Source organism: Aplidium turbinatum, chromosome 10 (assembly GCF_918807975.1).
Source record: "Aplidium turbinatum chromosome 10, kaAplTurb1.1, whole genome shotgun sequence".
In the NCBI taxonomy this organism is placed as follows: domain Eukaryota; kingdom Metazoa; phylum Chordata; class Ascidiacea; order Aplousobranchia; family Polyclinidae; genus Aplidium; species Aplidium turbinatum.
This window is the reverse complement of record NC_137481.1, coordinates 14,887,102-14,914,625: the sequence shown is the minus strand read 5'-3', so window position 1 is coordinate 14,914,625 and position 27,524 is coordinate 14,887,102. Positions and strand designations below refer to the sequence as shown.

At 37.5% G+C, this 27,524-nt stretch overlaps 1 protein-coding gene across 2 annotated transcripts in view; it reads right to left on the bottom strand.

The window, feature by feature from the left end:
* Nucleotides 1–27,179, bottom strand: part of LOC145778019 (receptor-type tyrosine-protein phosphatase F-like) — a 45,511-nt gene extending 18,332 nt beyond the window's left edge. For both annotated transcript variants that reach the window (XM_082589405.1, XM_082589406.1), the window contains exons 1-5: nucleotides 26,965–27,179; nucleotides 24,301–24,425; nucleotides 23,659–23,827; nucleotides 9,488–9,670; nucleotides 2,614–2,724 (exon numbers count right to left, since the gene is read on the bottom strand). In XM_082589405.1, the coding sequence (XP_082445531.1) occupies nucleotides 2,614–2,724; nucleotides 9,488–9,670; nucleotides 23,659–23,827; nucleotides 24,301–24,425; nucleotides 26,965–27,055 (679 nt within the window). In that variant the 5' untranslated portion in view covers nucleotides 27,056–27,179. The remainder of the gene's footprint in view (nucleotides 1–2,613; nucleotides 2,725–9,487; nucleotides 9,671–23,658; nucleotides 23,828–24,300; nucleotides 24,426–26,964) is intronic.
* Between the last annotated feature and the right edge of the window lie 345 nt (nucleotides 27,180–27,524).

The window sequence follows — 27,524 nt, the reverse complement described above, 5'->3', positions numbered from 1 at the left end:
CTAAATACATGTAGTATACTTCTTTTATTTTTGCCGTGTTTAGTATAGTTAATCACGGAGATTAAGAGACCTTTTAACTTTCAACACATTCTTGCACGCAAAAAATGTGTTTAGATGTTAGGATACGTCGATTCGATGGAAAACGATTACCTTTTTTCGAAAAATAAAAACACTTTATGAAATGGCTGTAGAATTTTAATCAGATGTTGAAGGTTTCAAATCTGGAAATATTTTTACTGACGACAAACATCGGCAAACCACATGAGCAAAAGAGACTGTGTTCAAACTAAACTAACAAGTGCTGCCCTTCTACATTATCAAGATAGCGCGTTGTTGGGTGAACACAAAACTCACAGGCAACTGGGTGGTTCAAGTTTGATTTGAAAATATCGAAGCTATTTAAAGTAGATTAGAATGCTCCTACAATAAACTTCGGATTAAGCCAAAAATAAATATAATAATTGACCTAAGTTAAACAATAAACAGAAAGGCAACTTAGAAGTGACTATGATGATAATTAAACATAGCTCCAGTCGTGCACTGCTGTTCGTTCTTAAACGCAATTAAAATTTTAATCTGTCGTCCGAGAGAATAACAAAACATGGCTTTAAAAGCAGAAAGCACCAAAAGCAAAAAGTGCGCAGTAAACACATTCTTGTAGAACACATTAGGCTATTTAACGAGGCGATGTGACACAATAAGCCGAAAAATTAAAACATCTTTTTTTTTTGGAGAAAGTTCAGACTTGCTCGTAATGTTAAACAAACCGGTAAAAACAATTAACTGCATGAAAATGAGCGTATGTTTTAGGAAAAAGGTTAGTAAATGATATTTAAGATCAAATAATTTAAATTGAATTTGAATGCAACTAAAAATATTGAAATGGTCATAATTGAGAGAGAATTTTTAAGTACGGTAAAGTTTCTCCCTGAATGAAATCAAAACTGATGAATATAAAAACTAGGAAAGTAGTTTAGGGTAGTTTTAGGGTAGGGTAGCAGACATGGGCAAGCAACCTTACGTATTCTATACAAGTTATATATTCAGACAGGCATGATTCAGAATAATGCTAAAAGTTTGGACTAGGACCTTGGGCTCGTCTGCAGCGCAACTGGTCAGGAACCGTACACTTAGTTACAAAAAAGATGGTTTTGTTAAATCATTTTCAAATTCTAAAAAAAGTAAGTACAGAACAACAACTAAATCTTTTCGTCGTCATATATATCTGTATATATATATGAATAAACATTAAGCTAACATAGGACCATGATCCATCAAAAGGTGTGAAACGTCAAGTTCAACCTTAAAACGGAAGCAAGTCAAATCTCTGCAATAGGCCGTTTGTGTTTGAATTATCATGCACAAACAACGTATGTCAGAAAATTAACCAAGCATTGCCTGAATAAATTACTAATTTATTCGCATGATGGCACACTCATTGAAGCGAGGAAATGGCGCAGACAATTGAAAAACTTTCATTCTGTGTTTTATAAAAAATTAAATAAAAATTGAACATTAAACTCAGCATCAATTCCGCACCGATATACACAATGGTGACAGTAAGTTGGAATTTCAATACAATCTTAGACAGAAAAATAAAAAAGCAAATAGACTGGCTGCTTTGCTTTTCGACGAACAACGTCAGAGTTTGTCACCAATCGGCAAATAACGCACATGCGTAAATCTAAACAAAGTTGATTCTACGTAAATTAACGTTGTCTGCCGATTGGCTTCAAATTCTCTTTGGAGCATACCTTCTGGTGGAGGCCTGACTGCTTACAAGCAAGAGAAGGACAGAATTAGTCATATAACTATATCTACTCACAATCCAATACTCTCGCACTCAGCTACCCAGGCAGCAAAGGTTTTGCAACATTACAATAAGCAACCACTTTTTAGCGTTGGATCCACTAATAGCTGGTTGTTTAAGCGGCCGATAAAGCAAACCATCCCAATAATGGAGAATCAGTTTGCGCAAAGTTCGTTTGTGGTCAGTAATCAGCGATTTTAACCAGCGGCTTACAGCTGGTACATAAGAAAAAAAGTAGTCCACAATATAAATTACTAGCCTAAATCAACAGATTTGCTTAATCGGTGAATCATCCATTATTGGTGCATTCAATTCTTAAAACATTGGCTGAAATAATCTTCACGATTGGAAACCTAAAATAGCTTAGCATGTGTCATTGCTTGCTTATACTGCAGGTCAGCCAATGCGGTCTTACAAACATTGAAGTTTGATAACCATCACAATTAATCCAAAGAAAGCAGAATCGGAGGCCACGTTCGTGATGCGTAGGTGTTTGAATCTCCCGGTCAGATGTTTGTACTTTTTCCCATTGATGTCTTAATGATATTGAGCCGATAAAATATGCGTCGATCCCGCTAGTTGCATCCAGATACACCATGGAACTCAAAAGCAAGTTCAAAATGAGATCGAGAAAGTGCCAAATCAGAACAAGTTGCTTGCTGCGTCGCTTCAACGTCGTTAGACGTTGAAACGATGTAAAACGACAAGTTTCTATCTGGCTGGGTAGAAGTCTAAATGCAAACACTCGCGGCAGCTTCAAAAGATTGTATAAGAAAGTCAAGTGGGCGAGAGATCAAACTCACCTCGGACATAGATGTGCACTCCCTCGGAAAATATCACTCCATAATGGTTTTCAGCGGCACAATGGTACTTGCCTTGGTCAGAATCATTGCTTTTAAGAATGTTAAGAGACCCTGTCGAAAACAAATTTCCAAAAATCAAAACCTGTTTTGGCGTGAAGAGCCGTTCAAGGAGCCGAAAAAAATAAAAATATAATAACACTCGATCATATCAATGATAAGGGCTTGGAAGGTTAAATTGAGAATGACGCCGATGTCATTTCTTATTACAATATTAAAACGTCCTGTCGGTATTTCAGAGGCATTGAGGACAGTCCAGCCGATTTGACATATCCTGTCGATACATTGTATCATAGATTTATAAATTATTCCAATCAATAGTAAGCTGTGCTATCAGGCGAAGACTCTAAGGTGTAAATGCTAAAAATTAAAAAGCTGAATGACTTCAAACACTTTGTTTTCACATGAACTGTAAGAGATAAATTGCTATAACAAAGCTGCTTCGATTTTATTAGGTCTGGTTACTGAATGTTCCGATTTTGCAACAACAAAAAAAAGTATTCCCATGCAAAGGCACTGTAGTTATTAACAGCAGCAAATTTGACAAAATGGTTAACAATAAACATGTACAGTACGCGGCACGCAGGTTGTTCGTCTGACAAGGGTGTTAGCATTTAGCAAGGTCAATTTTGTGTACATTGTCAAAACATCTGTATGCTTTCGTTTGGAAAAACATGAGTGATCTAAAATGTTGGTTTGCCTGCTCAATGTTGGCGCTCTGGAAGTCGATGAGCGTGAGAAAGAGCACAAAACATCTTCCGTGGACTGACTTGAATCATTTTGCGTTACAAAAGGTGCAATCTGTTTACGAGACCCCTGACACAATCCGCCAACACGTGGCCCTGCTTTCAAAAAGATAATTTGATCACTCCTGACAAGCCACAATGACAACGAGTCTGAAGTCATTGGAGGTTTTACGAATGACAAACGAATCCTACAAATCTTTTCATTACTTTAACCGACGATATTATCCCACTGGCGTCAACTCCCATGATGTGATGATACTACTGAACAGAGTTCGCTAATTTATTGCGTTGTCATAGAAACGCCTATTTCTTTTCAGTTAGTTCCTTGACGTAATCAAATATTGAGGCTGGCTACGATCCGAATTACGACATTGCTTACACAACTGCTGAGTCAAATAATTGAAGCTTGTTTAGCCTCAGCACAAGGCTGATAATAATAGAGATACAAAGTAATAACTCAATCGTAAAAAGTAAATGCCATAAGCTCTCCTTTGTCAACCAATCACAAGCCACCAAATGAGTCATTTACAATGACGTAACCTCCAGAAAGCAAACAATTGTTAATTGCTCTATGAGTGACACTGAACAAACCAGCAAATTAATGTTTTTCAACATAGGTTCAAAGTCTGCAGGCGTTGAATCAACGCCAAAACAAAGATTTGCTGACTGGAAACAGACAAATCATTCGATTTTACTTGTTGCGAGTTCAATTTGAGTGAAACTGACGTGATTTACTATCGATTTATTTGGAAACTGAGAAAAACGCTTTCAAAACTTTTCGGTTTATAAAGGTTGCGCTTTTTCACATCGCTTTGACGTGAGGCGACTGAGTTCACAATTGAAGTGAGAGACTCCCCACAGTCATGAGGCAGACATGGCAAGCCAAAACCAGGCAAGCCATTCGAAAGCACTCATCAATCCAGCAATTTAAATTCATTACATTGCTTTTAAAAACGCGATTTATGGCTGCAAAGCCATAAAAAGGAAACGCTTGAGTATTAAACTGGCTGATAGCCACTCGTAACAATTACTTTCTCTCGAGTGGACTTCTTATTCTGGTTCTCAAGTCACAACCTCTAAGTTTCTGATAAACAATTCAAAATGTAAAAGTTTCAAAAAGTAATCGTTCAGGAGTAGATGTCAGAACACTTGGCTACAAACTATTTGTCATAAAACATTGAATAAAATCAAGTTTGTCTTCTGTTCTTGGCAAACACTGCTTGAAACAAATAGCGTGGGAAAAACAAATTACAAGTAATTAAAACATCTTGCAAGCAGCAAGTGTTTCTATATTTCACAGCAAAACGGGTGTGTTGGCTCCCACCACTTATTCGTGTGCCAGACCTTGAAATTCAATTACCGTGCACAAGGATCACATTAAACTGCATTAGCTCTAAACTTTTACATCCAAAAATAACAAGACATGTTGTAACTGAAAATGAAACTAAATAAAAAAGTAGTTTTTTTTTACTGGTAAAGTTTTTCTTAGAGATGAGGGAGTAGGATTTCATCATGTTTAACCTCACAGGGAAACCTAAGTTTTGATAATTAAAACAAACAATTCCAAGGGCAAAGTGAATCTTACTACACACTTTTACAGATGAAACTGTGAATTATTATTGAAGTGAAAACAACAGTTCACAAAATAAAAACAGAGGGCGGAGATATTATGGAGATAGTTTCTAATAGTTGATAAAATTTCACTTCATCGATGAACTTAAAGAATCTTTCAAGAAATTTCACTTTTAAAACTGTAATCTAAAGAATTTCGGGAAACCTAAATACAATAATAATGCGGCAAAGCTCGCGTTTCAGGCGATAACTCATATTACCATATAAGGCGTGTCTTGAACATCAGGAAATTCGGTCTATTTTTCTGTCGACAAGCAACGACGAAAAGAACGAGAAAAAGGATCTAAAACTAAGAGCTTGTCTGACGGACTCATGAACAAAGACACGTCCTAAGCAGTTTAAACGCCTAATTGAATAACAGAAATTTACAGGCCATATTTCACGGTGTTTTCTGGTACAGTCCAGTGACAAATCGGGCATCACTAGCAAATTATTTTTGTCAAGTCTATTAAAACGAAATGAAGATGTAGTGGTTCTTTTTGCGATGGCCACAGCTGATACATCAAAATAATAACCAAGTTTCAGAATAGCGCAAAAAGCAAGACCATTTAAGAGATGAGTTCTTGTGAACAACAACATAGAAATTAATAGAAAGTATTAAAAAGATTCTCGTGCTGTGAGATTTGTAAATATTTTCTGAAACGCCACAAAGTTTAAAATCATTTTACGACGTTATAACTGGCCAAAGTGTGTAAAAGGTAGGCCAGAAAGATAAAAAATGATCTCATCATCTTCAAAACTAATGACCAATCTGTGGCAGTTTCTACCAACACCACTCCTTAGTCGGGAGTGTAATACTAACGAAGAGGAATCATTTACTGCGATATTTCTTTGACTGCTTGACGGATCAGCAACTTCTTGGATTCCTCAACTCTGAGCAGAGCTTCAGTTGAAAAACAGTGTCATCACATCACTCGTAGAGTTCAGGCATTCAGGTACCCAGACAAAAAAATCAGTCTATTTTAACTTTAATTTAACGGTAGCAAACGTTGAGTCAATGCAAAAAAGGACTGATTTGCAAGCAAGTTGAGGCAACATGATGGTGATGAGAATATATCGAGGAAACAGACGAGTAAAACTGAAGCCACAGCTTGTCTCGCAGTCTTTCTGTGTTGCTAGATATTGGTGGCAGACAAAAGGACCAGTAAGCAGCAAGGTTTTAAAGAGAAAATGCTGGCTTTTTTAGGCACTTAAGGTGTATTGAAAATAAACTTAAACGCAGTCACACCGCAACAGGAGATGACCCAACTACAAGTGTTCAAAGCGGGTGAGTCGTTGGGGTAAAAACAAAGATCTGTCACCACAGTTTTGTTTCAACTGAAAAGTGGTAAAATTTCCATGGAAACACAAACTGTATTGTCCGCGTTATTTCACCTAGTTAAAACCGACAACCGTCACAGATGTAAACATGAGTCAATCAGCCACAACATTGAATAAACACAAGAATGGCTGCCCGTGCTTGCTGGAATGGATAGCCGACGGTTTCCCAAGCAAAGAAGGCGACTGGACAAAAAGATCTGTATGTAAACAATCCTCTTATCGACTGTAGACTGCATCAATTACTTGTTTGCCTGTAAATGGACTTAGTTTCACTTTCAAACCTTCATTTCAGACTGGATTCTAAATTATTTGGTATACTGATTGGGGTTATTTCACTAAAAAATATAAGCTTGGATTCAGTCACCTAAATTCTAAACTTTCTTCAGCGTAGATGCAAAAATGGTAAGTTGTCACGTTCACAAAACTGACTGTGATTTTTTATAATCACATAGTTGCTGATCACGGCTGAAAATCTGGCAAAATAGATTCACGAAGACACTGAGAAAAGCATGTTAGACGTTGTCACTCATGCAAACATTGAAAAAATCGTATTTCTTATTGTTTCAACGTTTAAATGGTAATACCCATGTGAAATTAACACATCAAGATGATTGGCAAAATTCAAGCGACTGAAAGTGGCAAGTTGAGATGCCACCAAAAAAACGACTTTGCAAGAATTATACACAGGTGAGTTAATTTTTGAAAAAAGTATTCAAGGCATTCGTGGTGAGAGTTTGTGAGTGAGCACTTCTGACAAGCACAGTCACAGATTGCGCGCAATCGATCAAATTAGTCAGCGTTCAATCATCCCAAGATAAATTGTTTCAGAGAAAAAAAGATATCAAAGAAATCAATAGCAGGTAAAAAAAATATATATCGATCGTGGCGTTTTCGACCGATTAATAGCTGGAAATCTGAAAAACGCAACAGTGAAATTAGATTAAATCCACGCTGATTTATACAAGTTGGAAAGCAGACCGTGGAGAAACGACAGCTGGGTTGAATCTCAAAATTCGGTTAACGGGCCCTTGTGTATTCTTTCATTGAGTTCGTTTGTTGCTGCAGAAAGTTTCTCTGACTGAGTAAAATTAGCGCATTATTTGCACAACTATTAATCTCCTTTTTATGTGACTTAACGTCGATTTGATATCATAAATGTGCATTTGCTGAAACACAATGAGAAAGCATTGGCAACTGGCATTGGCTCCCTTGTTTACGGACTTAGTCAGGAAAATATTAACCAACAACTGAGGAATAACGACGCATACTGTTCTCTCGTGGAAGATTGACAAGCGTTCAAAATTGCTGCTGTCACAACCATGATAACAGATCAGCGAAGTCTCGTCACGATTGTGAACAGTTCAAACGAGAGAAATAAACATTCACAAGTTAAACTACTGCACAAAGTTTAGTGCAGTTTGATACTGTTGCCGTACGGTATGTCATTTGCACAAGTCAATGTTTAAGTAAAACGCATATGGTCTATTTTTAGACATTGCTTAAATTAACACAAGGTAGTGCAATTAGAATAACAATAAAAAAATCAATACTTTTATTTCTTAATTTAGAAGAAATTCCAAAATCAAATCACAAAACTGTCAAATATTGTTGATTTTTTCTTCAGATTTCTTCAATTTTTTTATTCCACTGAAAAACGTGTTTCGCTGTCATCGCGCCACTTTGATAACAAACAATGATATGACATGTTCAAACACGAATGATCAATGATATATTGGATGTGTTAAAAGCATGTCTTTGACAAGAAGTTTATTAACATGGCGGCTCTTAAATTTTCAGACAGAAACACGACTTTTGTCTGAAATGCGATATTTAAGTCGTGTAAGATATAGATGCGTCAGGACAGGTTACCTTAGTTAACATTCCTGGATATGCTTGAAGAAAAGATACGCCACGTAAAGTTTTTGTTGAAAAAAATAAAATTATAGGAAAAAGAGTTATTTTTCGAGCTTTCGAGAATGTACGATAGCTTACAAATGCTTCCTCGTTTTGTTGCTATAAAGCGAAATCCACACACTCCACAAACACAAGGTTCAGTAAATTTAATTTAAAAAATTTTTATCAGGAAAAATTTACTCAGCAGACCGTAGCAGCGACCCCACTTGACCGAGCTGATACGCAGATCTTCGATTGCAAACTTAAATTGAGCAATAGATGATGCCAGGTGTTTTGGCAGAATCAAAATTAAATCATAAGACGTAAGCGAAAATGAGGCAACGAACTGCAAAAATGCAAAACGAAGAAGATAGCGTGAACAAACACAACCTCAATATGAACTCGCAAGACCACATTTGGAAATCTTGCAATGTGATGAGACATCGGCGCATTAACCCATCGAGTTCGTAGCAGCACACAACTACAACGTTGGTTTACATCGACTAGACACAGGAAAAAAGTGCAAAACACTGCATTCTCTGCTACCAAAATTGGTTGTTTTTGCATCGATTTAACGTCTGCAGGCCATGGAAAAGGATATTGCACAAATAACGTCTGCACACGTTGAATCAGTGCTAAAAGGACAATTTTTTCTGGCTGGGTCTGAGTAATAAACTGCTAGGTAAGCAACAGAAATCGTGCGCTTCTGGTAAGTGAAATGTAGATTTTAGCAGCAGTTGCCAAGCATCTGCTGTGTGGCAGTAACTGGGCATGAGATAAACAAAACACATAGGTTCGGCCGCGGTTAATATGACGACATAAAAAAAAGCAAAAATTAAACATTAATAAAATAGAAATGCAAAACCGACTCATGAGATCCTGCACGTGTACTGGCTTTGTAAGGTGCGAAGGTCATTTTTAAATTGAAATGTTTTCATAATTACGATGTCATTGCTGTACCTTGAAGCACAAGTAAGTCTATGCCTTGCAACAAAGTCCTAACCAGCAAAGTTACCGTTGTTAAATCATTTAAACGTTTGGTGTGACGCTTAGGATTCTCACTCACTGAATTTGTTTCCGAGCCAGCAAAAGTTGTCAATTAAAATCAACGTAAAAAAGCAAGAAAGTTAGTTGGCCACGTTTTGCCGGAGAACGTCTTCTTCTAATAACTTATACTAAAACGTAAAAAAACATACGTAAAAAACGTATGATGGCGAGAAACGAACCTGTTGATTCCATAGTGATTCTGGACCCATTTACATTAAGAGGAAGAAAGTCCTTGTACCACCGAACTCTTGGTTTGGGAGTTCCACTGACGACACATTCCATGGAAACTGGCCGCGTCCGTTCCACCGTCTTCACAGTGGGATGGATGTCAATGTGGGGATAGCCGGACGGTTTTTCGTTTTCTGAAAAAGGATACCTTGTAATATCTTGATAAAGAAAATGTATCTTGACGAAAAAATGATGTTTGACACATTGGGTAGTGCAAAAAGAACAATAGGACTTGGACAAATGTAAACTTAACAGCAAAATATGGTTAATCCAGGCTCAAAAAACGCAATACTCAAGTCTCAACTGCACTCATTCGATTTTTTTTTTTTTACGCAAGTATGTTTATGCAATAATGCAAGCCTATCCAGTGAAAAAATGAATCTGCCTGTTTTACTAACGTCTACCATGAAAACATTGAACGAGATTGGGATAGCGTCTTCACTGAAATTCCGTGTTGAATGCAATTGAATAACTAGCTCATAGCGTGTTAAGCAAAAATGTCGCAAAAACATCAGAACGACTTCGGCTGCGCTAGCAAAATTCAGTGGCATCACCCGCACCTTCTTCCCATTGCAATGCATGCCAGTGATGCAGCCCAATTAAGCGTGCAGAGGCCGTTTACCACAAATTGCGCTAGTCAAACGTCCTATAACGTGGATTTGAGCACGAATAACAAATTTGTAGACTGCAGAGTGCAGAAGTGTGTGAAGCGTGAGATTATTCCTCATTAAGGGAATACAACCAGGAAGATTAACGAAGCTCGACACAATAAAGTTTACAAAACGTATAGTTTATGAAATAAAACAAAAGACAATACTTTGGACGGTTGAATAGAAATAATTACACGCTTTTCAATCTTCTTTGTTGTTATCACGCGAACGATGGTCATGGGAGAATGAAACTGATTGGGACACGTATCACTAACACAGTACAAACTTGGCATGAATTTGGCGTATTATTCTGCCTAAAAATACACCACATTCTCCATGGTGGTCTATGCAGAGAAAGCTGTTGATAACCGCTTCTCGGTTGATCGAAAAAGGTCATGTGAGATGTCAAGAAAATAGCAGCAGGTAATACATGATGAGGTATCGTGACTGGAAGTTTGAAAAGCATTTGATAACAAAATCTTGCGGCTCGCGTGCCTTGTTGCCAAGAAAGTAAAATGAGGTTTCAATTACCATTAACATTGCTTCAGCTGACTCCGACCTCAAAAGCTGATTGTAACAAATCTAAACGAATTGAGATGCCTTGCGCTCATTCGACTTATGCTGACGCTGAAGCAATGAAAAAGAGCAGCTTTAAAAACTAAAAAAACATTCTCACACTCGTGTGAATATTTTGATCGATGCCATAGAATTAAGGTCTATGACATCCTAAAATAGTCCCCTAATAACAGCAGCGAAGAGATGAGATGAAGACGTGTGCGACAAACTCATAAGTATCTCGAGTTCTAGACACTGCATTACATGCACACCGTTCCAGCCGAGTCAAAGACCAAGTACTACAAAACAACTTCGATTTTCTATCGCTCCAGACTCCGTCTGATGAAGACTAATTAACTCGAAGCAGCCAGCATGTAAGCGACAAAAATGTACACAAATCGAACATCTGGAAATCATGACGATCACTTGTAAAGCACACGCATGAGCGTGATTTTAAGCGTGAAGTATAACACTCCGAATGAAACTTCTGAAAATCTTAATCCAACTTAATACAATGAAGATGTACTGTGACAAAATATCAATCCGACCCGACTACCTTTTTATGGCATTTTAAATGAGCTATCACCTGCGCCAACGCATTGAGAAAATGACACAAAATGATTTTATTATATGAGGAAATGCTAAGGCAAGATAGCGGCATTCTAGTCTACATTTCAATCATTTCACGCCCACTTGACCGGTCGCATTATGCGCACACGGAACAAGAGGATCAAATATAATCTCTATTGGGAATAATTTGAAAAGAATGTAGAAGCATATAAATCACCAGATATTCGAAAAATCTCATTCAAAAAACACTAAATAATTCTGAAGCATGACCAAACAAAAAATGTCATAGTGATGATGGCCATAAACAAAGGCACTGAAACTTGTTCAAAGCCTAGAGATACCAGCTACATCAGCACACTACACAAAGCATGGTATGCTGATAAAAAAGGGGATAATACAACCAGGAATTAATGTATTTATAAGTATTAACAGGAACAGAGCAAACACACTTTAGCCTCACTAGACTCTCGGCTGCAAATAATGAGTGAACTCCGCGAAAATGCGCAAACGCTACAGCAACGAGATAACCCAACCGATCAGCGTAAACAAATTAGCTCGTAAGTGGGACAATGAAAAACAAACAATTTTATCAACGTTCAAACTGATAGCGTCAAGAAATTTTCGTCTTTGCGGTGGAAACGACATGAAATATCCATTGAGATGAAGCAACCAGCAACATCATCGAATAATATTATTATCCTCTGACAACAATCACCATGACAAAACTTATCATGTTTTCTTCGCTTTTGAGTTTTTTACAAAACTGTTAGAAAGCGGATTGGGAAAAGCCGTGGTAACGTTCTAATAGTTTTCAACGATAGATGTGAACTGATAAATCTATAGTACACATTGACAGACAGTTACGACATTTATAAAAATAATTCCGCAATTCAGAAAAACAAAAAAAACGCACACTACAACAATTGTACAAATGTACACCTGTTGACCTGGACTACAGAAATATATGCGACCATGTTGCAACAAACGATTGTTGCAACAAACAATGACATGCTTAATCAGAAACATCAGGGGATAGACTAGAGAAAAGTGGAAAGGCCAGAATGAACGTTAAAAAGTCAACTTTGCAAGCGTCTACCCCCACTACAATCTCGAATAAGAAAAACATCTTTTTGCGTTGCGTAACCTATTCTGTTGTTTCAAAGCGCTAAAAAGACTTCACGCCGTACCAATCACATTAAATTTGTGATGACATGCAACTGAAAAACGTAGCCTACCTAACATATGTCATTATAACTGAGTTGCTAAAGATTGTAAGAGTCTGAATTTGATTATTACCAACAAATTTGAAAAGATATCGACAAAAGAAGAGGGTTAGGCACGACTGCAGGAATTCGAAATACCAGTAATATAACGGCAATGGCTTTTCCACTATTGCCAACCATAAAATAACAATTTGACATAGTGTTCACCTTCGACTGGAGAGCGTAGGATTTGACTGCAGATCATTTTAGTTTAGACAGCAAAAAGGCAAAAACGTGAAACAGATTAGAGTTAATGCCTGACTCATCAGGGCAAAATGCTTGGGTGTAACTATCTCACGAAAATTTACATAACTCCGTGCTGGTGTCGTTCAAATACAGAGCTGAGCCTACGTGAAGAAAAGATTAATTTTCCATTGATTCACTGCAAAGCAACGTTAATCAAGAAAAACAATTTTGAGTGGCGAAGTTGGTTTTGACGCTAATGTTCCAGCAGCAATGTTAAACACGCTGATCACATTAGCCGCTCAAAAAGCTAAAACTTTCTTGCTCCCGAGGCTTGATTTATCGCAGTAAATAGAAATTTGAGAGAAGATCGAAACTAAAATAAGACGAAAAAAACAAAGAAAGTTACAGCGTGAAGAGAACATCAGTCGTTTCAAGTGTGGAAACCGCAGTAGATGGGCGAGGGCGACCTGCATTGGTGTTTATGGTAACGGATTACGGAGATTAAAGTAGCATTTGTGTATGCTTCGCCAAACAAAATGCCATTTCTGACAAATCTCCGGAATAGAGCAGATCTTTCAAATCCATGCAGAGGCTAATGCTAACAGCAACTAATTTCGCAAAAAAAAAGCTTGCCCTAACAGTGGAAAAAAGCACACTGAACCTACAGTTTACCGGTAGAGTTATCGCAAACTACAGTACAAGGGGTTGCGCAGCCAGCAGGCATGAAATCAGACGCAAACACTTCGCGGTGTGACGTCATCACTGCTGTACAAACAAAGTTATCATAAAAATGAAGTAGTAGTTGATAAGTTAAATTTAGTCGCGACGTCACGGAGTATGAGAGAAGTGCTTCCCGAGTTCCGAGGCTTGAGTTCTGCAGTGGTAGGAGGACTTCCCAGATAGCAAATCAATCATTTTTATATTGTAGACGTTGAATCAATGTAAAAAGCGGTTGATTTACTGTCTGGGCTCTACAGTAGCAACACAATAAAACGATCATTCGAGATAGCACATTCTGTCGTTTAGTGTATTTCAAATCAATCCCAAACAAACAGAAAACGTAAGATCCTAACACATTTAAAAAAAATCCTGTTCATGTTGTACAATTTCATACGGCGATTTTATTTAAAATTTCCATCAGTAAATAGTATGGCCAAGTTCTGAAATATGTATTGTTCCGTGACGCAGTGATATCAAGAGGTTTTGCTTCGTATGTTGATTGGAATCTCAACAAGACTTAGGATAGAAAACACTGCACTTCAACTTAACTGAGAGTGCTAGACAAGAGACAAAACGACATCAGACTGAAAGAGCAATGCTATGGAATGCGATGGCTACTTGCTTGAAAACAAACTGTTGCAGTTGACATGAGTTTATTTTATGTACCACTTGGCCAGCGTCGCTACAATATCTACGTAACGTAACTGTAGTGATGAAGATGGCGATGCATACACAATCTCTCATGAGTTATTTTTAACATTCAATCAACAGCTATGGATCATTACGTATGAAATATGCATGTATTAATATTGAATTCTTTATTAGTTTCGTAATTGAGTCCACTTTTGTACAAGGTGGTGAAGATTTAGATTACAGTGAGTCGTGTCAACTTTTGCGCATGTCATGAGAAGTGTCTTGCTAAAGTACGTATTTAAGCATTACTCTGGACAGATGCAACAACAGTGTACCGCACTACCGCCTGCTCAGTGCTCAGTCCCACAACCGATCGGAGATCAGGAATACGAACACAAAGTAAAAGTTTCAATGACGTGTTTGCCAAACGAGCCAGATATCCTCGGCGCTTATTACAAGTCTAGTGCAAGCATAAATCAATCTGAAATGTTTACGGCAAACACAGGTGTGGAAACACCTTTTTCGTTTCGCAAAAGCCACTTCTTGTATTGATTCAACCTCATTAAACATTAAAACAAAAACAAAACTACCCTAATGTAAACTGGAACACCTTTCATGGGTACACCTGCTTAGACCATTCTTCAATACACTATTTACATTTCAAATACGTTTCGTATTCGCTTTAAACACATTTAAAAAAAAGTTAAAAAACCAAGAAATGTTTCTTGCGATATTTGACTTATTGGAATTGCTAAGCAATGTTGTCAATCATCTGGGAAACTCTGATCGCGGAGTAGCAATAAAAGACAAACGACTTGACACAGCGATCAATCAAACAGAAAAAGTTGGACAAGATGGACAATATATAACCCCAACAGCAAAATCTGTCATTTTTTACATGGATTCAACCTCTGCAGACGATGCAAACGTCTACAAACGTTGAATTAATGTAAAATTTACAGATTTTGCTATCTGGGAATAAGTGTATGAGTCAACGAGTGGAGACAATGCATTACAAAATTGGCTACTGGATCGACATATATTGACCACTTGCAGGTTTCGCTGATTCTAAGTCGATTTAACATTCCAATATTAATGAGCAAATTTGTGATATGATAAAAATGCACAACGCCCACTACAGCCTATACTATAGTCAATTAATTAAACAAAGACAATAATTTTTAAAAAAATAAGCACATTTATTTTATAAGAAGCATAGACAACCAGCCGAAAAAAACATAATGCAGCTCATAAAACGCTTCTTCAATAAAAACGTATGAATGGAACAATTACACAAAAGAAACAATTACACAAACTCGACCAACTGCATTTGAACATGGTCACACGATGCCATGCTTTGCTTATATATATGTGAACGCTGATTCGCCATACTGACTTGCCACGGTAAAACGCTACAAATTTGGAATCTGGAATTTTAAGCTATGCTATTAAAAACAAAAATATAAACCAATTCTTCTAATTTTTTTAACAACAAACATTCAACCTTCAATATAATTAAGATATTGAAAGATGGGGAAAGCGACGGATGACCGACCGACAGAAGTAACAGTGTAGTCACAATACAGGAACACGTTTAAAACACGATTGAAATAGAGGAAGTGATTGTTCCCCGATAGAGCAATACCAAGAACAACCCAACAAGCTGCGCGTCTGTCCAACGCAGACGAGTTTGAGAGAGCGTCAGAATAAATCGGTCCAGAAATTGTTAGCTGCTAAACTGTAACCTAATACTTAGTCGTGGACCGCTTTGAAGTGTTGCCACATCAAATAGATATTTATGTAGCATTGACATATCAACGGGCATTTCGACTAAGGAGAAAAAACAACAATCGCTGGGACGTTGTCTCTTTTTTTGCTTGAAAATGGAGCAAAATGGTTGTGATTCACGCTGTTCTTACACAATGCTACCGAATCGGTCATATTAAGTTTCGGATAAGTCATCTAATCAAAAGTTTAATCTTGTTAAATGGCTTTTCTTAGATAGAAAAATATTTACTACTACAATAATCGTGCATACCAAGAGCAAAATAGGTTATCAACATTGTTTGAACTTGATCTATAGCTGGAAACAAGTCAATTCATGGTATGCATTACCATTATTAAAAAAAAAAGAAAGCTTGCTCAGCAGCTTTTGTCAGCGCAGCTTGTGTAATTGTGTATTCTCTGCTGCATATTCTATGCAGTGAAAACTTCGGCGGTCGCAACCTTTCCCAGAGTAGCATTACGCCAAGTTTAACCCACCATTCAAAACAAGTAGAGAAGCTTTTGTTAAAAACTGAATTAGCACAGCATCCTAAGTACCACTCAGTAAACGATTCAGCTTTACGTCGTCTGTACGTCCCACCACGTTGAAATGAACAACAACGGAAATTGAATGAGTGGAAGTTTCTTGCAGATAGAAAACTATTCATCTTCCCAGCGGGAAATGATTGGAAGGAAAGTACACGAAAGTACACGACTGCGATCTTCAAATCGGTTTCATATTTACAATGTAGAAGCAAACAAGGTTCCCAATAGGATTGTGGTAAGACAAACAATAAAAGATTCAGTGCGCTGCAAGTTCAGAGTTTGGCAGGTTTGGAAAACGCTTACATTAATATATTACCAACTCCCAAAGGAACTTTTACTGCTTTTTACAAAATGAGTGAAACGTTGAGAAAATTCTGGGTGATCTGATCATTAGTGCGGTGCCGTGCCATATGAAGTAACGAAGTGAGCTAGTGAAAGTAGTATAGGAGTCCAGTTTATTTCTCCTGACAATTCGCCAGCTCGTTTGAACTTCGCTGTTGCGTTAAAATGACCGCAAACGGTTCGTATCTGTGGTTTACATGAAGCAATAAACACTATCCACAAAGACATATTATGATTCTACATTGCAGAGATGGGGCGGCTCGTTTACATAATGAAAACAAAAAACCGAATGAATAACTATGAAGGTCAATCGCATGCATACCCAAATGTGCAGCAAAATATATTTTGCAGTCTTTAAATGTCTCGAGAGATCGATTCATTTAGTGTCCAACTATTGATCGAGATAAGTTGCCAGACGTCATAGGGTTAAACATGGCAATCAAATTAAAAATTTGGAATCGCATTAAAAAGAGTAAAAAACGACGCCATTTTCAGCAACTAAAGTGCGAAATGAAGGACCTGCTATTAGTGTAACTTCAACAAGTTTGATATTTCTGCTTAAAGGGAATGAATTTCACAACAATAAAAAAAATTAAGTGCAACTGGCAGTGACCTGCATGTACGACAAAACAACAACACCTCTAAGAAAGAAAGACAAAAACAAAAATGGCTCATTCAGAATCAGACACAACAATGGGCATATTGAACAGATTTCAATTAACTTTGTCTCCAGAGACAAGCAGTCTGAACTCTGAATACTGCCATTAACTACGTGCAAAGCCAATACCTGTCAAAAACGGCGCTTGTGATTTTGAGAATAGCATGATGTTGGATGTTGGAGGATAGAAATCAAGAAGACCGAAGATGATAGGATTGGTATGATACAGTAAACAATGGCTTGAGAGAAGAAGGATGCGATACACCGGGTTATGTTCGGAGGTTTAGAGTTAAGCTACCCTGGTTTGGCCACACCGTACATGGTCAAATCAACAATAAAGATCTTTGACGGCAGTACGCGATCAGACGCAATTCTCCTGAAAGTGCGTGAATCGTTTGCGACGGAGCAGACAATGATACCACCCTGGCCAAAAAGATCATCAGAGTTGGGCGGTAAGCAACCAACAGGACAAGCAAAGCATCTTTGGTTGAACACCTTCACCATGATCAAGGACAGTGGCATTATACCTAAACTAATATTATGATCATAATACTAACCATCGTGCTATACAATATGTCAATTGAAATTCAAGATTGGGATCACCTAAGCAGGACAAACGCCCAAAAAAAGAACAAATCTATCACTTTAATAATAATTTCGGAAACCACAAAACCTGTAAGAAATTTTAAAACACTTACAGCGACTTAAGCGTGCGTATGATAATGAATTCCTTCCACGAATACATGTGACTCATGTCTACCTTGTAACTCGCAACTCTGCCCACTAGTTGCATAATGCATATCGCTGGCTTAATGTGATCAAAAAACTGGCGTTCCACCTTTGCGGGTCAAGCAGACTCCAAGAATGTCTGATTTGTAATAAAAACGGCGTTTTCAGTGGAATCTGTGGCTGGACAATGCTGCAACTCAACTACAGTTTAAATACATGCAAAAGTTCCAGGGGTGGGTTAATCTATGAGGGTCAACATATTCCAAGTACAATCAAGAAGCTCTTAAACTATACTAATCTAGGAATGGCGCCAATAGGCTTAAATGTACAAAGCGCTTGTAGCAGAGATAACAGAAGGTTTAAGTGGGTGCCCTGTATAAACGAGGTGTGGTATTAAACATTTGAACAACCGCGCAATGATCAAACAACACATACACACAAGTGGATCACATTCTCACAATTAAACAGCAATTTGCAGCCTTCAAATCCAAGACAAGATTTAGTCCGCCCAAAAAGACATCACAAACTTGGTACGAGTCTTCATGGCATCGCTACAGATTTTGAAATTGAACATGCGGAGAAAACTACAACCAATGGTGATCTAAATTCACAATAATCATAACAAGAAATGCACAAGCGAATTCGGTCACTATTAATTCATCAGGTAATGAACGATATTGAGTCTAATTTTCATACATCGCAGTTTATACAAAAACAATTAATTCTATTCATCATTTGGTTACGACAGCTAAGCTGTCACAACTTTCGTTGTTTCGTTGATGAAAAGTTGAAACAGCATAAAAGTTAAAATAACAGCTACATTTAAGTTCTTCTCTCGTGTTATCGTTAAATAATAGGGCATCCCTCTATTAGCCATTGCCCGATGTCTTCGTCAATGGAAACCAGGCCTTTTCCTAGGGTGGCTTGCACAGACGACAGTCCTTGATTACATGACATGGCGCCTGCATTTAAGGTGCTTACAGGCACTCTCTGCTTAACCTCAATGCAGCATTTCTGCAAAGAAGCGGCCAACAGAAGTGAGTAAGTGATTGCTTACTGATTATCTTCATCAAGAAAACATCAAAGTTATATCGCACAGACGCCAAATACAAGTTTTACATAATATTTTGCAACACGATTAAGCATGTCTTTTTTTGTCAAAATATGGTAGCAAAATAGTTAAACAATAGTTGATCCAACTACAGCTCACGATGATTCTTATTCAACTGATCAATTCGATGGTCCCATTATTAATATGATGAATTGAATTCTTTGGCATGTTCGTCAAGAATGGAACTTTTCGTCAAATGTATTTTTACAATACTTGTCAACATTGCATCACTGCAGAACAACTTTACCGATTTTATAACCTGACTGCACAAAGAAATTACAGACTGAGCAGACTGTAAACCGGACTTAAATACAGCTTTTGTGAACAGGACATTCTCTTGCAATTGCTTTACAACTTGATGTTTGCAAAAAGTTTAGAACTAATCCAATAGTAAAACACAGCATTCGTTTCACAACAACCGAATTGCAAAAATACACATATATCTGACAAGTTTTGTCACTCGGTCGTGACAGATCGCTTCCAAATCCCGACTTGCTTACCCTTTTGCATCGTTTTAACGTTAAAAAGATGAAGCAATTGGCCAGCGTGACACTTTCGCCAACAAGCTTAAATTCGTTTAATTAAAGCTGTTAAGCCAGGTACGGCCCACGCTCCGGAGGTAGAAAACAAACTTTGAGATAAATGAATCATTCTCAGTCACCACTCGTCTAAAACCGTCACTGACAATACATCGAACAGTTAAACCGTTGAAAGAGGATAGTTGCAATGACAAATTAGACAAGGCTCTCTCTTTCGGACTACAAAAAACACCATAAAATAAGTCGGCTAACTCCTAAGTAAAGTTGACATAGAAAAAAATTAAAAAAAACAACAAGGTTCAATAAATTAATTCAAGCCTAGAAGCTTACGTTGGTGTTGAGGTCACCAGGACATAACTTTGTCCCCATTTTCGATGACATAGGTTCACAAAAGTTTGAGGAATTCTTCCAAATAACGAGCGCGCGTACAAAAGAATAAAATAATGAAAACATCTAGTAAATTCACATTTCTTTCATACCTTCTCACGGAAAGCAAGTTTCTTATGGTTGGATAAGTAGCGACGCTATGGAATGTTAAAAATTTCAATTAGTTTTTGATGGTGAAAAAAATGGCTATGAAACTAAAACAAACACAGTTGAACAACGGATGGTTCCAGATACTGAACAGCATCACCTTTTCCACGCTAATGCGACAAGCCGTTCAACCATAAAAAAGAAGTATGGTAAACGATATTCCGGAGTTGTTTAATGCAATGTAATTTCACGTATCGTAAAACTGCCATCCTTCAACCGTTATAACTGTATTGTGTAAAAAGGATATTGCCGACTTACGTCGATTTAACGTCATTTCAGAGTAAGAAATAAAGCGTTACCAAAGGTGTGCGACATGCTGAATAAATCATGTTGTTACTAACTTGCTAGTAAACTACAGATGACTGTGATATCACGTTTAGTAACTAAAGTGCAACAGTTAAAGTAATAAATAGGGAAAAAGGTAGAAAAACTTATCCAAAAGACATGCATTATGAATGACTATCACTAAAGTCAGTGAAGGCGCAACCTTAATCTGATAATAGCAAGGTGGATGTCGCTTTGAAGCAAGTATATCGGCTGTAACAGCAAATTGCCATTAACCGATCGAACCTCGGGTTACTTCACTGAAGTTGTTCATTTTTCTATGATTCTAGCATTGTCAGACATGAAATAGACGCAACATATATTGTATTTACACGATATGATGCTTCTCAAGACCCTTTGGTCGTGTCTGCAAAGTCTCTGCACTACAAAGTGCGATTCAACCGCAAAGTATGTGGCACATGACCTAAAAGTGCAATTAAAGCATTTACAAATTTGCATGAAACGAGTTTCTGAGGCACGTCGCAGGGCATTGGAAATAAATTATTGATACGGTCAAGTTTCGCAACAATTTTTTTTACAAAAGTTTAGGGGAAAATAGCCTCACTCAAAACATCACGGATAGCGATTAGTCACAGGCGTTTGGCTTATAAAAATTTTAAAAGATTACCAGGTAAAAGTCATCTTTTGTGACAAGCAAATACACAAAATAAGGTAAAAAATATCTCTAAAAACCGCTTTGTCAGCAAATAAAACTTTGCATTCTATAAAACAACAAAATCAAAGGTAAAAGACGATGCTTGATTTTACGAACAGAAATATTTTGCAAAAAAAACGAGATCTATGTGCTGCTGTCTTTGTCAAGTCCGAAAAGTCTCGCCTCAAGTTTAAACAAGAGATAACATCAGGCAATCAAGTAGTTCACTGCGCAGCGGCGAAGAAATGATGATCTAACTTTTAAATTAGGTTCCATGTGGTCTGATAAGCCGCTAATTTCCATATTTTCTTAAACAATTGACATTTCTAAAAGAACTATTATGATAAAATACAGCATGTGATGCTGTCATAAGCAACGCTCAGGGAGTGTGACTTGAATGACTTACGCCATGAAACACAAAAAGATTACTTAACGACGAATACGTCACTGATCAAAACAAGCTATTTAGCAGATTTGATGAAATTTGAATGGAAAAGAGCAGTGAGCATGACACAACCATCTTCATGTCGATCTTGTCAATTGTTTGTCATTTAAACGGAAGCGAACACTTGTATTCCAGTGGGTTAAAGGAATTATCTCTAAAGCATACTTGACCCGTTACAAAAGCTAAATTCACCTCAAAACAACCAAATCAAAAATAGAAGAAACGTTGGAACAACCCACAAAGTTCTGGTCAATCTTACGTAACTTTTCCGTTGTCATATGTTACATTGATTTTGTAAAAAAGTACAAAATTTTCAAACTTGTTGAGATATTTGGTCATAACAAAGCTTTCAAAAACGCGAAAACGAGTTGCATCATACAAAACATTTCTTTTCTGAACGGAAAGACAGCCAATGATCGGTTAAACAAAACAGCGATCTGGCATTGGCTACCGCAACGCAATCCCAAATGAGGTAATTATCTTTAAACCTCGTAAGACTCACAAGTTCGTATCCGTGCAATTTATCACACTTCTTCATCTTCAGCATATGTACTTTAAAAACGATAAATGGCCGGGCATGTTGCTGGGACATGTCACCTACGTCACATGCAGGCAAGTAACTCGGCGGATTGATTTCAAGACTATACTTAGTAGTCGTCCGCCATGTAATCTTGTGTCATTTGGCTGTTGCAGCCGTGCTGGAAGTTATCGCGCTGGCAGCATTTGGTCATTTTAACGCCGCAACTGCAATCCCGTTCCATTGCGAAAAGCGATAATCAGCAGCTATCAATGATAATAAAGACGCAAATATGGCGTGGAATAACTGTTAATTAAGATTGATTGGCGACACGCCCTCCCTGGGAGTGAGTTATCCCAGCAAACAAAATTAGTTACGTTGAGATTGATTCAACGCATGCAGATGTTGAAGCAATGCAAAAGGTACTGATTTTTGCTGGTTGTTAACAGTCCTTCATCCCAGGAGTCTTTCGAATCTGTGGTCTCAAGAAACAATTAAATTAAACTTCCCAGACAGCAAATCAGTTGGTTTTAAATTGATTGAATCAATGTAAAAAAGCGACTGGTTTGCTGTATGGGTTGTAGCAACTGCTCAAACTTTCCAATCATTTTTCATTTGTGTCTATTCAACGTCAAAGAGGAGCAAAATGTAGACAAGTTTTCATAGTGGGTGTTCACAACAAGGTAAAAATATGGTCTTCAGTGATGTTAAAATAACACTCAAGACCAACAAATCAACAACAAAAAGTGACAATCAAACAAGCAGACTCGAACAATCTCTTGTCTTCCTCATGTCAAATTATAAAACTCACAAATTATCAACCAAGATACTCCTTAGCTCGAAACGATGAGACAGAACAAAGATTTGAGCAATTCCCAGACCTGGGATGCGGTCTAAAAACTGATAAATTTCACGGTGTCTGTCTTGGCGTATTGAAGCGCCACAACGAGTGATTGATTAATCCCAACAAGCACGATTCGTTTCGAACAACAGAAAGCAAGTTCAATGCTCAGTTGCTCACCTGGCAAAATTAGCTCTTTTTACATTGATTCAACGTAATTTATTTTACTGTACAAAAAGGACAAATTTTGTCAGCTGGGTATGAACTATCACGAAAATTTTCCTGCTCAAATCGACAGACATCATTAAGAAAGAACTCTCTGAAATCGAACTTAACTTTTTTTTCAAGATTGTGACGAACATCAATGAACAAAATCGCTATAGAATGCAATTGAAGCTGGGGTGGTTATTTTTTTGCCTTCGCATCATTTTTAAGCAGTATCGTGTAGCAAAATATTGATGCAAATTAACAGTCGAAAAGTGAGTGCACTTGAGCCCTTTTCAATAAAACAACGATGAAAAAAGTTGCCTTCACAACATACCATCAGTCAACGAGACTTTAGCGGAGGCTTGGACATTCCCAGCTTGGTTGGATGCTTCGCAAGTGAACAGAGTGGCGTCTTTTTTCTTGCGAGCGCTCGATATCCACAGCACCGACACAATACCACCGTTGTACTCAAGGGTGTTCACTCCGAAGCGATGACGAGAAATCTGAAGCAAAAAGTTAACATTTTGAAAACAGTTCAAGTGTATGAAGACAAGTTGAACGTTGTCTCCAAGACAAGCTTTCGTTACTTCGCTATAAAATATAACTTAACAAAATCGAAACTTTCTTTAGGTAGGGGTTCGACGGAGAGTGGAGCGGCAGCCTGTGAGTGCGGAAAAGCGTAGACGACAGGTTACTTATTAAGGCCTGCCCCCCTTTATAAGTTATCCCAGACATGGAAGGCCTTGTGTCTCTATTAAATTCACCAGGCAGTAGTTAACTGACGGGTGGTCTGATATTTAATGCAATTGCAACAGTATGAGAGTTCAAAATCAACGAGCACTGTATAAAAACAAGAATAGAATGCAAATATTACACAGCTATGCTATTATTGGATAACCAAAAGCATTACATGTAAGTTTCACATTCAACCAAGCGTAAAGTAACAGGAAGTTTAAAAAGGTTGATAAAATGTTACCCTGTCTTCTCCTCGCTTCCATTCTATGCGAGGTCTCGGATTGCCAGTTGCGTTGCAGACCAAAGCGATAGTGCCCCTGACTAATCCAGTTTGTGATTTTGGCCCGTTTACTATCACAGGAGCAACTGCGTGGAACAAAAAAGAATTTGATTCGAACCGCAGTCAATCTCGTAGCTTCAAAAATCAATACACACCCGGATGAGCGCATCTATCAATCACTGAAGAAAGTTTCAGTCGTAATTGAATCACAGGCAACAATAACTCCCAAACGACATCTGTCAGCGTAACTTTTTGGATATACTGGTTTGCAATGCTGAGAATGATTTTTAACCTAGATGTCGTTTTACTTGAACGGATAAAATTTGTAATGAAGTTTTAAAATGTGGTTAAATAGAAATTTTGAACAAAAAACATTCACGCCACATGAAGTCTTTGCGCTGGTCGTGCTGCAAAAAAGGTCGAAAACTGTTAAGCGAAGGCTTCTTACATAACACCGTATTTAGAAAAGAGTGTAAAAGTAACGCAAATCTAAAGAATTTATGTTGAACGGTTCGATGAGAAAAGCTATCCAAAATACATTTAGCACGAGCATGCTTTAATTATTGACTTTCTTGAAGTAAACTGAAATCATTAGAGTACACAAAGATGCAACGATAAAATAACGTCGTTTTCCCGTGATAACATCGATTGGGAAAGTATGTGCATAAGCAGAACGTGCAATTGGTACAAAAGATGCAGCATAACCAATGATGGCAAACCGGTCAAATTGCTTGTTCCACTTCTTCTTAAAATGCGTAAACAAGAGGAAATAAAAAACGCACACTTGTGCCGCTTTTGCAGCCAACTTGAAGCTTTTACTGGAAGAACGATGCCAGCATCACACATCAATAATGCAAAGATTTGGAAACTGAGGCGTAACTCAGGTGGCATCAAGCACTTGAGAAACTTTTAATCGATGGTGCGAGATACATCGATCGAAATGTCAAACAAAAACTCCGTTTTAATCATACTTTAAAAAATCGCAAAACAGAATCAGACCCAGACAGCAAATCAGCCGTTTTTACACTGATTTGATTTGCTGTTTGGGGAAGAAGCAGACGCATACCGATACAGCGCACACCTCGTTATCAAAGTTATTGTCGTCAAAAAATGACCTAAAATTAGCTTTTTTATAGAAATTATTTTTGTGAAATTTGCTTTGACTTGACACTGTGTTTACTGCCTTCTATGAAACCCACATAGTTTTGTTCTGGTCATTGCGTATTCCAGTTCTATCACAATTTTAAGCCATTCAACCAGAAATCCGCTTTGACAAATCGCATTACTCATTTCCAAAGCGTTCGAAACAATGCACGAATCTGGCGGTTAAATCACCAAATCACGCCACTCCATTGTTTCAACAAATTCCAAACACACTGGAAAGTGAAACAAAACGTTATGACGTTAAGCTCCAAATAAATTAATGGGACGCTTAGTTTAACTGATCAGCAATGAGTAAAACCGGTCAACATTAAAATCTCTTAGCAGGGGGCTTCATGATTTTTAATTCAAATTTGGACAAATTGTGATTTGATTTTTAGAAGACTCTGATTTGTTTTGAATGAGACAAAAAAACAAAGCTATAAAGTTTTTAGAAAGATAAGTAGAAAATATTTAATGAAAACAAAATAGTTTTAATAGAAATATTTAATAGAAAACAAAAATAAAAATATAACATATGAAAATGCAGTCAACACAGTCGTGCAAACGTTATGCATTCGGAAAGCTTGTGTGAAAACAATATCGCAGGAATGTAAAATATGCAACCATTGTAAAACCGTAAATCAACGATTAAAATAATATCACATGAACCATTCCTGTACGCAGTCAATGCTAGTGCAACGTAGAAAATAGATCTGACAAACATGCCTTTGGGAAACAACATTGTATGATAGTAGCAGCCTCTTGCTCATACGAATATAACTCACAATCAGCCCTCTCTGCGTTTGACGGCTCAAACCTTTGCAAAAGTGGTGCTAAAAACAAATTAGCTATCATTGAACTTACTCGGTGGGTTCAGTTGCTCATTAGCAGACTTTGCTACTTTTAGCCATTACATTTACCCAGCTAACAATTCAGCCATTTTTTACTTTGATTCAGCGTCTACAGATATTGGATCACTGTAAAAGAGGTTGATTTGATGGCTAAGTAAAAGCGTGGCCTAAGCAGCTTCGACAAGTAAATTGATGCATTGATGTTCGCTTAGTTAAAGCGTTCCTTTCCAACAAATAACATCTTTAGGATCATTATACAAGGTCACCAATCAGTAGCATTTTCGAACAATGGTTTAGTTACAATTATTTCAATCTTCACACGCTGTTCGAGAGTAAGTACTACGCCAATCTACGGTGTCATCCTGCATCAATGCAGAGACAAGCAATTGTTAGCAACAACACTCTTCACACTGTTCTGTAAATTCATTAAAGGTACGAGGAAAACATAAACGTTGAAACGAGCACAAAAAGTTGTTGTTATGATGTCGGTGTTGAGCTTCAACTTCATATTTTAAAAAGTATGGTGATGCAAATTCACTCAAGACATCCGTCACGATAACGAAGCATCAAACGACAAGTTCATTTATTGTAAGCTTAAAACACTGCAAACATGGTTGAAAAACAAACTAACCTTCTCTGGATTGCCTCATACTTCGATGTCTTCGAGCATTTGCAACTGCAGCGGTTGTCAGAAAAACAGCGACAAGTAACCACAGCCGCATTATTTTTGTAAGTTGCTGTCAACTTATTCGTTTGTTTTGAAGCAAATTCGACTGACTGTTTAACTCAGTACGAACTAACTGCACTCATGAATACAATGTAACTAAAAACGCAATTAGCAATAGTATTGTGTTAACAACCTGTAAAACAAGATGTTATTTTATCCGTCCTTTCTTGTTATCCTTGCTTTATAACCGCCGACGATAAAAACACTGCTCTGAGCTGACATTGATGCCCGCGAGCTCTTGCCCAGGTTTGAGACAATGTTAGAAAAAAGGCGTCACTCTCCTGTCTCCTTTTTTTGTTCAGAGTTCAACAAAACAAAAATAGTGATGAAAATGGTTCGCCACGAAGTTAACCTTCATCATCAGTCAGTGTTTCCACAAGTGAGGAAATTTGCTTATTTCGAGGAAATTTGGAGGGTGTTGTGTTCTGTAAGGAAATTTGTGAGGAAATGCGAAAAGTAAGGAA